The sequence below is a fragment of the Eumetopias jubatus genome, unplaced genomic scaffold (genome assembly GCF_037043125.1).
Source record: "Eumetopias jubatus isolate StellerSeaLion01/CBP00866 unplaced genomic scaffold, mEumJub1_p1.0 scaffold_10, whole genome shotgun sequence".
Lineage (NCBI taxonomy): Eukaryota > Metazoa > Chordata > Mammalia > Carnivora > Otariidae > Eumetopias > Eumetopias jubatus.
The window spans coordinates 48,434,847-48,447,618 of NW_028274816.1; the positions used below are offsets into that span (position 1 = coordinate 48,434,847).

Below are 12,772 nucleotides of genomic sequence, written 5' to 3' on the forward strand. Positions count from 1 at the left end.
TTGGCTGGGCCTACCCAAGAGTACGGGAGAGCCCGCTTCCTGGCGTGGAAAAGAGACGGCGGCGATTGGCGGACCCTGCTTGTGGGAGAGCATGGATTGGCCAGGTCGGGAGCAGGGGCGGGGCTGATATCCCAGACGCGGCGGCGGCGGCTGCGGAGCTGGCGTGAGGCGACTGACCGGGCTGCGGACCCCGGCAGGGCGCGGCGAGATGGAGGTGACGGGCTTGTCGGCGCCCACAGTGACCGTTTTCATCAGCAGCTCTCTCAACAGCTTCCGCTCTGAAAAGCGGTACAGTCGCAGCCTCACCATCGCTGAGTTCAAGGTGTGGCCGTGGGGGCGGGGTTCGGAGGGCGGGGCGTGGGGGTTGAGGGGGCGGGGCAAAGGAGAAATGGAGGGTCTTCCCGAACGCGGGGTGGGGCCAGGGATCAACTGAGGTTGAACAGACTGGGGACTGGGCCCCGGAGGGGCGGGCCCAGAGGGAACTTGAGGTTCCAGAAATTGGGGGCGAAGCCAGGGGAAATCAGAGGTTGCATAGGGCGTGGCCAGGGATAACCAGGTGGGTCCTAAATGGTGGGTTTCTTGGAGGAGCAAGGATGGGATGATTGTTACAAGGGGCGGAGCTTAGGGGCGCCTGGCTGGCTCTCCTGGTAGAGCTTGCGATTCTTCATCTCCGTTCGTGAGTTCGAGCGCCGCGTTGGGCGTAGGGTTTACTTTAAAAAATATGAAAATATATAAATATACATACCTTAAAAAAAGGGGGTGGAGCCTCAGGGCAGAGGGTGGGGCCGCTAACAGCCTTCCATCGGCTGCTCCCCGCGCAGTGTAAACTAGAGCTGGTGGTGGGCAGTCCTGCTTCTTGCATGGAACTGGAGCTGTATGGACCTGACGACAAGTTGTACAGCAAGCTGGATCAGGAGGATGCACTGCTGGGCTCGTACCCCGTAGACGACGGCTGCCGCGTCCACGTGAGACCTCCCCTCCATTCATTTATTTATTGAATACTTGCTGTACATTGTTCTGTGTGATAACCGAGATAGGCCCTCCTCTCGTGGAGCCCCCAGTCCAGCAGGGAGAGAGACAGAACCATCACTGGACAGTGACAGCCAAAGTAGTCTGAACTGGGCTGGGAAAAGCCCAGGGAATGGGGAGCCCCCAGAGGGGTACTTGACTCCTCCTGGAAATATCAGAAGAGGCTCCCTGGGGGGGGTGGGATGCCTGAGCTGAGACCCGAAGGATGAGGAAAGGGCAACTTAGGATAAGGGGTGGGAGGAGCATGCCAGGAGGAGGGAACAGGGTACAGAGGCATAGTTTGAGGTGGGTCAGGGTGAGTGATGAGACTTGGATGCGTTGGGAGAAGTCGGAACACAGAGGACCTCTGCATGCATCAACTCACGTCATCCTGTGTCCTCCCCTTACTCTTCAGGTATCCCAGCGTCCCAGGTGACCTCCACCTCAGGGCTTTTGCAAGTGCTATATACCCTGAGCCTGCATGGTTCTTTTTCATATGGCTTCACATGGCTCACTCCACCCTTCCTCACACACTTGGAGGGTGTGAAGCCTTCACTGACCTTAGTATAAAATTTAAATCTCCTCTCTTTTCCACTTTACTTGCTTTTTGTCCTTAGCTCCTAGCACCCTGTGACATACTGTGCATTTCCCCCAGCACCTGGAATAATGCCTACTACAGAGAAGATGCTCAGTGAATCATTGTTGGATACTGACCTGAATCCCTAAAATAAGACTTGGAAGATGGTGTGATTAACCCCATTTTGCACAAGATAAAACTTAGCTTCAGGATGGAATTTACTTTCCTAAGGATGAACTATAGTTAGACTTTTCAGCTCAATCTGCATGACTCTGGAAGTCACTGTGCTCAGAGAACTGGTTCTTTGTTACCTTTTAAGTGTTCATTGAGCATCTGTGTTATGCTAGGGGTATAACTGTGAGCCAGGTCTGACCAGGTCTCTGTTTTAGCTCTGTCCAGTGTGTGAGGTAGATGTTAGCTAAACATTCACAGGAACAAATATGAAATGTCAGAGACACGAGAGCCATATAGGAAGAGCTCACAGAGCTGGGAGCACTGATACTGGGGGAACCTGACCTATCAGTGAGGTCTGGGAGGACTTCCTGGAAGAGGTGATGCCTGAGCAGAGACCTGAAAAACAGGAAGAGTTAACTGAGGAAAGGAAAAGAATACTCCAGGAAAAGGGCACAGCATGTGTGCAGACACTGAGGTGGAAAGGAGCACAGTTAAGGACAGGGACTGAGGAGTGGCCTCTCCTCTGGCAGACAGAAGTGGGAGCCAGGGGAGGGCTCTGGGCCAGGACAGTCCTGGTCTGGCTCAGGTGTTCACAGGCTCCCTTTGACTGTGTGTGGGGAGCAGACTGCAGAAGACCAGAGGAGTAGGGAGACTGGGGAGGCGGCTTCTTCCATAGTCCAGGTGGTGCAGTGGGGCCTGGATCATAGTGGGCGTGGGTCAGGATAGTACCGCGCCCCCAGGACTGAGACTTTGGTCTGACAAGTGGGCAGCCTCAGCCCCAGATGCTGGTGGGCCAGGCACGGGTCGTGGCGTCCTCAAACAGGAGGTTTTCACACATGGATTCAGGTGTCGACAGGCCTCTCACTTTTGAGGCCAGTTGAGGAAGGTTTCCTAGAGGTGCAGCCTCTGGGGAATTTTTTTTGTTTGTTTTAAATTCTTTTCCTGTTTATAAATATTCCCTGTATTTGAAGTGCCTGACTGGCTCAGTCGGTAGAACATGTGACTCTTGCTCTCAGGGTTGTGAGTTCAAGCCCCATGTTAGGCACACAGATTACTTAAAAACAATTTTTAAGTATATATATAAAATATATTAATCTATATTTGTTGCCTAAAATAATAGCCACCTCAAATTTACAAGATCCTTAATACAGAAAGTAGAAATTCTTAGCGATCCTGGCCAGAGAAAAGGGCCGTTTCTGTTTTGCTGTGTTACCCCAGTGGCTCGGGCCAAACACCTGAGAGTCTTTGCTGACCCCTCTCTTTTCCTCACACTTATATCCAGTCTGTGTGCAAACCCTGTGGACTCCACCTCCGGAATCTCTCTCGAGTCTACACTCTTCTGCCCCACTGCGCCTGCCCTGTCCCAGCCTCCATCTCACTCCTGGACTCCACAGCAGCCCTTCCCGGGGGGGGGGGGGGGGCGTGGGGGCAGGCTGCAGTCTGCTCCCCACCTGCAGCCAGAAGGAGCCTGTGAGGCCCTGAGTCAGGTCAGGGCACTCCTGGCTCAGAGCCTCCCTGGCTGCAGCTCAGTCTGGGTAAAAGCCAAAGTCTGCAGTGATCTGTTGTGTCTCCCAGCTTCCCCTGGCTCGCCTCCCCAGCCGCCATGGTGTCCCTGCTGTTCCTGAAAAGGGCTAAAGACATTTCTGCACCCTGCTCCCCACTGACCTCCCTCCCCTCACTACAGGTCATTGACCACAGTGGTGCCCGCCTTGGGGAGTATGAAGATGTGTCCAAGGTGGAGAAATACCAGATCTCACAGGAAGCCTATGACCAGAGGCAAGGTACAGGCACAGAGGGACGGGTGGGGGCATTGGGGGCCAGAAGGCATCTGTGCGGGCGGACAGAGGTCAGGGGCAGACAGGGACCCTGTGGGGGGGTCGGTGGTGTGGGCAGTGGGGACAGACAGACATGGCAAGTGGAGGCCATGGGATGAGGTTGGTGTGTGGACAGATAGGGCTTGTGGGGGCACAGGGTGTGGGGCGTGAATGGGGGAGGTGTGAGGGAGCGCGGGTCAGCAGACAGGGGCATGAGAGGGAAGTCTGGGGTGGGGGGGTAGTTAGGGTCCCATGGGGGCATGAGCAAAACAGATCAGAACGTGTAGTGGGCAGGATGAGAGGCTGGATGGAGGCAATACGACACTGAAGGGATGTCGGAAGATGGGGCAATGGGAGGACTGGAGGCAGGCACCTTCCTTTTAGTTTCTGGATTGTGGAGAGGCCCCAGGAGTCCTGGGGAGAAGCCAGGGCTGTAAGTGGGAGACTCGGGGCTTGGGTGGCAGCCCTCCAACACCCAGAAGAGTTTCTCTCTGGATGTTAGCCCTGTGTGGGTGGAAGGTGATCCCCTTAGGCCAGAGGCCACACCAGGGAAACCATGTCTAAGCCTTGTCCCCCACCCCACCCTCAGACTCAGTCCGCTCCTTCCTGAAGCGCAGCAAGCTGGGCCGTTACAACGAGGAGGAGCGAGCACAGCAGGAGGCCGAGGCCACCCAGCGCCTGAACGAGGAGAAGACCCAGGCCCGCGCCATCCCCGTGGGCAGCCGCTGTGAAGTGCGGGCGCCCGGGCAGCCCCCTCGCCGGGGCACCGTCATGTATGTAGGTACGTGGCCCACGGAGGCTTTCTGCTCGGCCCTGAGGTGGGCAGTGCTGGCAACCCAGCCCTCGAGGAGATCCCAGTCCAGCAGGAGAGACAGACCCAGCAATGACAGTGACGGCCCAGAGTGTCCATGGCAGGGCAGTGGGACGCAGAGGTAGAACAGCGTGCACTGTGATGGAGGAGGCGGAGGCCGGAGGGGTCAGTTCTGAGGTGAAAGCACGGGGCGCCGTGCCCGAGCGGAGATGGGGAAGGCACGGGCCAAGGTGATGAGGGCGGGGAGGAGGCAAGCTTCGGGGGCCTGTGTGAGCTGAGAGGCAGTGCCAGACCCGTTCTCGAGAGTGATCCCAGAGGCTTCCCGGGGGAGGGACTGCATGAAGGAAAGGGTGCTCCAGCCAGAGGGCACAGGGAGTGCAAAGGCCGGGAGCAAGAACAGCAGGGCCTGTCTGAGGCAGAGGAAGGAAGCTAGGGAGGGAGGCTCGTGGCTCTTGGGAAGGAAATGAGGGGAGAGGTAAGAGGTAAGGTCTGGGCAGGAGTGAGGCCGCCATGCAGGGCCTCAAAGACAGTGGAGAGCAGTTGGGTGTTTATGGGTTTTTTTTTTTTAATTTTTTTTTAAAGATTTTACTTCTTTATTAGAGAAAGCGAGCGTGAGCAGGGGAAGGGGTAGAGGGAGAAGCAGGCTTCCCGCTGAGCAGGAGCCCGAACGTGGGACTCGATCCCAGGACCCTGGGATCATGACCTGAGCCGAAGGCAGACACTTAACCGACTGAGCCAAGGCAGGCGCCCCGGGTCGTTTTTTTTATAACAGCTTTATTGAGATATAATTCACATACCATAAAACTTAAAGCATACAGTTCATTGGTCTTAAGTATGTTTACGGAATTGTGCAGCCATCACCACAATCAATTTTAGAACATTCTCATCTCGCCAGAAAGAAACTCCATAAGCATTAGCAGCCACTCCCCATTTCTGAAACCTCGACTCCCCCAGTCCGGGGCAGCCATTAATCAATGTTGTCTCTGTAGACTGTTTTCGACATTTCATATAAATGGAATCCTGTAAGACGTGGTCTTTCGTGACTGGCTTGTTTCACTGAGTTCTCGAGGTTCATCCGTGTTGTAATACGAGTCAGTGCTTTGTTTCTCTTTATGGCCGACTAATTCCGCATTGATCGGCTACACCACATCTTACGGATTCGTTCATCAGTTGATGGATGTTTGGGTCCTTTCCGCGGCTTGTCTGTTATGAATAATACTGCTGTGGACATTCTTGTATAAGTTTTTGTGTAGACACGGATTTTCATATTTGGCATGTAGGAGTGGCATTGCTAGGCCACATGGTCACTCTAACTTTGGAGGAGCTTACGCCATGTCATGGGCACACCAGCGGTGTATGAGGGCTCCACCTTCCCCACATCCTCGCCAACACACTTATTATCTGTCTTTTTAATTATAGCCATTTTAGTGTGTACGACGTGGGACAGCATTGGGGGTTTGATTTGCATTCCTTTGATGGCTAATGAGATTGACCATCTTTTCATGAGCCATTTGTATATTTTACTTAGAGAACCGTCTATCCAGATCCTTCACCCATTTTTTAACTGGGTTGTTTAGTTGTTGTTGTGTATTAGTTTTATGAGGCGGCCTTAACCAAGGAATCACACACCGGATGGGTTAAATGACAAAAATGTATTTCTCTGCGTTTTGGAAGTTGGCAGTCCCAAGATCAAGGCCTTGGCGGGTTTGGTTTCTTCCGAGGCCTGCTTGGCTTGAGATGGCTGCCTTCTTGCTGGGGCCTCACATGGTTTTCCCTCTGTGTGCGGGCACGTCCCCGGTGTCTCTTTGGGTGTCCAGATTTCCTCCTTTTATAAAGACACCAATCAGATTGGATTATATCCCACCCTAGTGGCTTCATTTTAACTTAATCACCTTTTTAAAGGCCCTGTCTCCAAATACAGTCACATTCTGAAGTAGTGAGGGTTAGGAAATCATCATGTGAATTTTGGCAGGCACAATGCAGCCCATAAGTTGTAAGGATTCTTTATATATTCTAGATACAATTCTCTTATCAAATATATGATTCGCAAATATTCTCTCCCATTCTTTTTTTTTCCCCCTCCCATTCTGTAGGTTGGTTGTCCTTTTACTTTCTTGATAGCGTCCTTTGAAGCAGAACATCTTAAAATTTTTATGAAATCCAATTTATTTTTTGTTCTTGCCTATACTTTTGGTATTATATCTAAGAAACCAGTGCCTAATATAAAGGTTTACTCCTGTATTTTCTTCTAAGAGTTTTATAGTGTTATGTTTTGCGCAATGGTCTTAGACCCATTTTGAGTTAATTTGTGTGTGTGACGTGAGATGAGTCCAACTTTCTTCTCTTGTGTGTGGATATCTAGTTGTCCCAGAACTATTTGTTGAAAAGACTATTCTTTCCTCCTTGTATAGTCTCAGCACCCTTGTCATTTGATCATAAGCATTGTGGATTTTATGCCAAGTGGGATGGGCGGCCTTTGAGGAATTTGGGGCAAGGTAGCAGTGCTATTTACTTTAAATTTGTACAGACTCCTCCAGCTGGGGGTGTTGAGTAAATAGGGGATCCGGGTTAGGAACAGTGAGACCAGTGAAGGGGGCTATGATATTAGTCTGGGCAGGAGATGGAGGTGGCCCTGGGTGGTAGCAAGCAGAGGTTTTTGCCAGGATAGGCTTTGTACTCAGTGGGTGGGAATAAATCTGGGGTGAGCTGCATCCAGAGGTTTCATTGGGCTTTCTTTCCTGGGCAGGACTCACAGATTTCAAGCCTGGCTACTGGATTGGCGTCCGCTATGATGAGCCACTAGGGAAAAATGATGGCAGGTAATAAGCAGTCCTATTTGGGCATCTGTGTGTGTGTCTGGGCCTGTGTCTGAGTGTGCATATGTGTGCTTATACTTGGAAGTGCATGTTGGGTGAGCATCTGGGGTGGGAGCCGTGTTGGGGCCCTTTCTGACCACTGCCTCCCCCATCATGCCCTGCAGTGTGAATGGGAAACGCTACTTCGAATGCCAGGCCAAGTACGGCGCCTTCGTCAAGCCATCAGTGGTGACAGTGGGGGACTTCCCTGAGGAAGACTATGGGTTGGATGAGATGTGACACCCAAGGAAAGGCATCCCCCTGCTCCAACTAATTCGCCTACTCATTGCCCCTCCCTGTGTGTGCCCATGGCCCTCTTCCCTGAGCCCACTTTTATTTTATTCACCTTGCCATTGACTTTTGAGACTCATGCAATAAATTTGCTGGAAACCTGGGAGGTGTTGGAGGACTTGATGATTACTGGAGGGGTGGGCGGTGGCTGGGTGGGTGAGGGTGAAAGAGGAGGCTGGGTAAAGAAGAGGCTGGGCAGGATAAGGCAATATTCCTTAGCTCATAGCTGGGGGCCCATGAGACTGTTCTTTGTCCTTTATTAGTTACTGTAATGTTTTTGCTGCTTAACAAAGGGACCCAAAATAATAGTGGCTTAAACAAGGTAGTTTATTTCTCATGTAAAGTCTCATGTAATCACCAAGAGCTGGTATGGTGATCTCTCTCTGTCAGTGGCCAGTCTCCGTACATGTATCTTATTGCTGTCCCTTCTCCTCACGATTGCCACATCATCAGCTCCAGGCACCAGGGAGAGGGGAGGGGAAGGCTACCTCTTGCCTTTAAGGAATATGTGCAACTCAAAACTTGTTTCTCTTTCATTGACCAGAATTTTGTCTCATGGCCACATGTAGTTGCAAAGGAGACTGGGAAATGTAGTTTTTATTCTGGGCAGCCATGTTCCTAGCCAAATATCAGAAGTTCCTATACTACAGAAGCAGGGGAGAAGGGATATTGGGGGTCAATAAGTTGTTCCACCACAGTTCCTGTGGGTGGAAGACCTTACCTGTTCGCTTAATAATACTTTTAAAAAGAAATCAAAAGACTAGAAGTAGGGGCGCCTGGGTGGCTCAGTCGTTAAGCGTCTGCCTTTGGCACAAGTCGTGATCCCGGGGTCTTGGGATCGAACCCGCATCGGGCTCCCTGCTCTGCGGGAAGCCTGCTTCTCCCTCTCCCACTCCCCCTGCTTGTGTTCCCTCTCTCGCTGTGTCTCTCTCTGTCAAATAAAGAAAATCTTTAAAAAATGTATTAAAAAAAGATTGGAAGTAGCATGGAGCCCCTAAGCGTTGTCAAGCTGGGCAAAGTACATTGTGCCCTCAGGTATGACTTGTACGCATGCAGTCCCGGCATTCTGGGGAACTTGGGTCACACTGCGCATGTGCAGAAGCCCCTCATTAGCTCCTTGAAGTTTTTCCTGGGGTGACTCACAGATTCTCTCTCACACACGGGGAAGCCACACATACACATAGGAAACACTGAGATTCACATCAGACACCCACGGTGATAGATACGCCCCTGTACATCTACTGAAACTGTCAATGTATAAAAACAACAAAATAACTGGTTACTTTAGAAAAAGATCCCAAGGCTTAGGCCTTTACAGTGTCAGAGTGAGGAGCCTTAGAGGGGAGGTCCCCCAACTTCCCAACCAGCACCTACCAATTTAAGTTCAGCCAGAGTCCATGAACCTTGATTTCATAAGTTCTCAGGTCATTGCAGATGGAAGACAGTAAATATCCAACACTGTCTACAGTTTTTGAGCGCCCCCACTGTATGTCAGGCCTCATATTGGGGACACGTTCATGAAGTGGACACAGTCCTTGCCTGGGAGGTAAAGGCAGACAGATTGTCTCTTATCTTTTTTTCCACTGTGATAATTATGAATCAGGTTGCCGGCAGTGGGGGAAGAAGAACAAAATCAGTACATCGGCTAGTGGTGCTGGGATAGAGACATTTGAACAGGAATCAACTGAACAAGAAGGGACAGGGCTCTGTAGGCCTGAAATCATCCCTTTGGTGATTCATGCCCATCAGGAACTTGATCCCTTTGCTAAACACAAAGGCTGAATGCGGGGGGGCCTGGGTGGCTCAGTCGTTAAGCGTCTGCCTTCGGCTCAGATCATGATCCCAGAGTCCTGGGATCGAGCCCCGCATCGGGCTCCCTGCTCCGCGGGAAGCCTGCTTCTCCCTCTCCCACTCCCCCTGCTTGTGTTCCTGCTCTCGCTGTCTCTCTCTCTGTCCAATAAATAAATACAATCTTTAAAAAAAAAAAAAACAAACTTAGGCTGAATGCAACCTTTGTCTTGGAGCTGAGCTGAATCAGTAACTGAACATGCTTAATGGCTTGCTGGAGTTGATTCATGTGCCAATTAGAAACGGGATTATTCAGTAGGTTAAGAGAGGTGGTGTAACTTTACTGAGGAAAAGCACAGACTTGGAAGCCAGGCAGCCTGGGTTCAAACCCCAGCTCTGTCATGCGGCCCCTGGGGGACTGAACAAGTATTCCTTCTCTCCGGGTTTCAGTTTCATTCCTATAAATCGGGGGTAATGACAGCACTTCCCCCTAAATGACTGTTGTAAGCATTAAATGAGCTAATACATAGTAAGCGCTTAAATCAGAACCAGCTCCAGGCACATAGGTAAATGCCTACTCAGTAAATATTACTAGTAGGTACAGTAACGACTACACACAGCCAACAATAGTAATGCTGGCTTTATTTAAGCCTCACAGAGGGACCTGCCCCTAATTTCTTCACCCTAATTTCTTACCTCACCCCAAGTTTGCACATCTGGGGTGAGTCACCGTCTCGAGAGGAGATTCCCAGAGATTCCAAGATCGACGACGCTAGTTTCCCACGTCTCTGCAACCTCAGGCGGCCCAGACGCGTGCAATAACCACCAGCCGCCACGTGGGGGCAGCAGCGCACTGCTCAGCGAACAGCGCGCAGGGCCTCGTGAAGCGCGGAGTCTCGCTGGCGTTGGGCGGTGGCTCCAGCCTGGCACGCGAACTGCATTTCCCAGAAAACCATGCGACAACCTCCCCCTCGTTTTGCTCAACCGAAGCTCAAGTGGAGGTCGCGGGGAATTGTGGGGTGAAGGGATTTGGGCTCCTCCGCGGAGGGCGATGTTGCGCAGGCGTGGATGGCTGCCGGCCTGCCGTCAGAGTTTAATAGAGGGTGGGAACCGACGTCTTGGCGGGGGCGGCAGAGCGGACTTTCTGGGCTCTTCGAAGAACCCAGACGAGGTCACTTTGTGGCCTGGAGCTGGCTGGGCCGTCTTCCTTCCTTTCGGCTTTCCTGCATCTCCACCGGTCATTCACTCTCTAGGCTTGTGGTCGGCAGTCAAGCCGGGTGAAGGCGCTCACATCTTAAATGAAAAAATATCCCCTTTTTCCTCTTTTCTGTCTTCTAAACAGTTAAATCTTTTTTCCCCAACGTATTAAGAGAATTTTAAATTAGAATAGTTAAGGATTTCCCAAGTACCCATCACCCAGCTTCTGTAGTTGTCAAACATATGGCCAATCGTGTTTTATTTATTCTGCTTCCTCTTCTCCTCTTCCATTATTTTAAAGCAAATCTCGGGCAATATATCGTCTCATTTGGAAATGTTTCTGTACGTATCGCTAAAAGATAGTTTCAATCACACCTAAAAAAATGCAATAATTCTTTAACATCTAATATAGGTCAGTATTCAGAAGTCTCCGGGTGTTTCATAAATGTCTTTTTTTTTTTTAAGATTTTATTTATTTGAGAGAGACAATGTGAGAGAGAGAGCACAAGCCAGGGGCAGAGGGAGAAGAGACTCCTTGCTGAGCAGGGGGGCCCATGCGGGACTCGATCCTAGGACACTGGGATCAAGACCTGAGCTGAAGGCAGACACTTAACCAAGTGAGCCACCCAGGTGCCCAAGATTTTATTTGTTTTGAGAGAGAGCATGAGCAGGGAGCAGGGGCAAAGGCAGAGGGAGAGAGAGAGAATCCCAAGCAGATTCCACATGGAGCTGGACTCAAGGCTGGATCTCATGATCCTGAGATCCTGACCTGAGCCGAAATCAAAAGTTGGTCACTTAACGGACTGAGCCACCCAGGCACCCCTCATAAATGTCTTTTTCCTGTTGGTTTGTTCAGATCACAATCCAGATGATGAGGGAAACAAAGGTAAGAGAAATGTAGATTAAATTAAGTCTCCTTACAGCTTGTAGCCCACGGACAGATACCTGAAACATGCAGAGCGTGACCTTCCTCAAGAAACTCATGGCTGTCTTAATGCCTTAATGTTTATGTTTTAATTTAAAGCCTAAAGGTAACCTTATCTTAACAGCAGCTAGCCCCTCAAGGCCCTGAAAGCCTTGCTTCCAAATTCCTTAGAGACCTATGCTATCCCTAAACCCCACTAATTAAAAAGTATATAATTAGGGCGCCTGGGTGGCTCAGTTGGTTAAGCGTCTGCCTTCGTGGGCTCAGGTCATGATCCCAGGGTCCCAAGATCGAGTCCGGCATCAGGGTCCCTCAGCAGGGAGCCTGATTCTCCCTCTGCCTCTGCTGCTCCCCCTGCTTATGCTGTCTCTCTGTCAAATAAATAAATAAAATATTTTAAAAAAATAAATAAAAAGTATATAATCAGACAATCCCAGTGCAGTTCTTTTTGCATGGGTCCTGTCCCTATGCTGTAATATCACCTCTTTACACCAAAAACATCTCAAGAATTCTTTCTTAGCCGCTCACTCACAAACTCAAAAACTTCCAAATTTCATCACAGACAGGGTTCACACACTGTATTTGATTGATATCTAAGTCTTTTATTCTGCCACATTCCTCCTCCCTCTCAAGCTTCTGGTGGGATTTCTTACAGTCTGATTTGCTGGTTGTACCTCTTGGTATCCTTTACTATATTTTTCTATTCCTGTATGTTCTATAAATTGGTAGATTCAGAAACTAGGTCAGACACAGGTTCAATTTTCGGGTACATATACTTTATGGGTGTTGTTTGAGTTCCTCCATGGAGAGGTACATATGTGCCTCTTGAGTTTGCAACCCCTGTTGTGGTGGTTTTAAAATATGTTCCAAGTTAGGGGGTGCTTGGGTGGTTCAGTCAGTTAAGTATCTGACTTCGGCTTGAGTTATGGTCTCGGGGTCCTGGAATCGAGCCCTGCCTGGACCCCTGTGTTGGGCTCTGTGCTCGGTGGGAAGTCTGCTCCTCCCTCTTCCTCTACCCCTGCCCCTGCTTGTGCTCTCTCTCAAATAAATCTTAAAAAAAAAAAAAAGTTCCATGTTCTTTGACACTTCTCTTTTTAACAGCCCTTCCCTTGAGTGTGGTGGGCTGGACTTAGTGCCTCGCTTCTAAGGAATAAAGCATGGCAGAAGTAACAGTGTTGACTTCTAAGACCAAGTCATAAAAGGCATTGTATTGGGATCACTTGCTTGGGGAGAAGCCAGCTGCCCATATTGTGATGACACTCAGCCCTATAGGGAAGACTATGTGGTGAGAAATGGAGGTCTGCGAAGAGTCTGCAAGGAATCGAGGCCCCC

General features: G+C 50.4%; 1 protein-coding gene across 1 annotated transcript; it reads left to right on the forward strand.

Annotated features, from left to right (window-relative positions):
- The first annotated feature begins 109 nt into the window (after window positions 1-109).
- On the forward strand, window positions 110-7,634 carry TBCB (tubulin folding cofactor B). The gene is made up of 6 exons (XM_028123627.2): window positions 110-322; window positions 822-965; window positions 3,444-3,540; window positions 4,163-4,354; window positions 7,131-7,203; window positions 7,365-7,634. The coding sequence occupies exons 1-6, from the start codon at window positions 209-211 to the stop codon at window positions 7,477-7,479; spliced, it is 735 nt and encodes a 244-aa protein (XP_027979428.1). The 5' UTR covers window positions 110-208; the 3' UTR covers window positions 7,480-7,634.
- The last annotated feature ends 5,138 nt before the right edge of the window (window positions 7,635-12,772 follow it).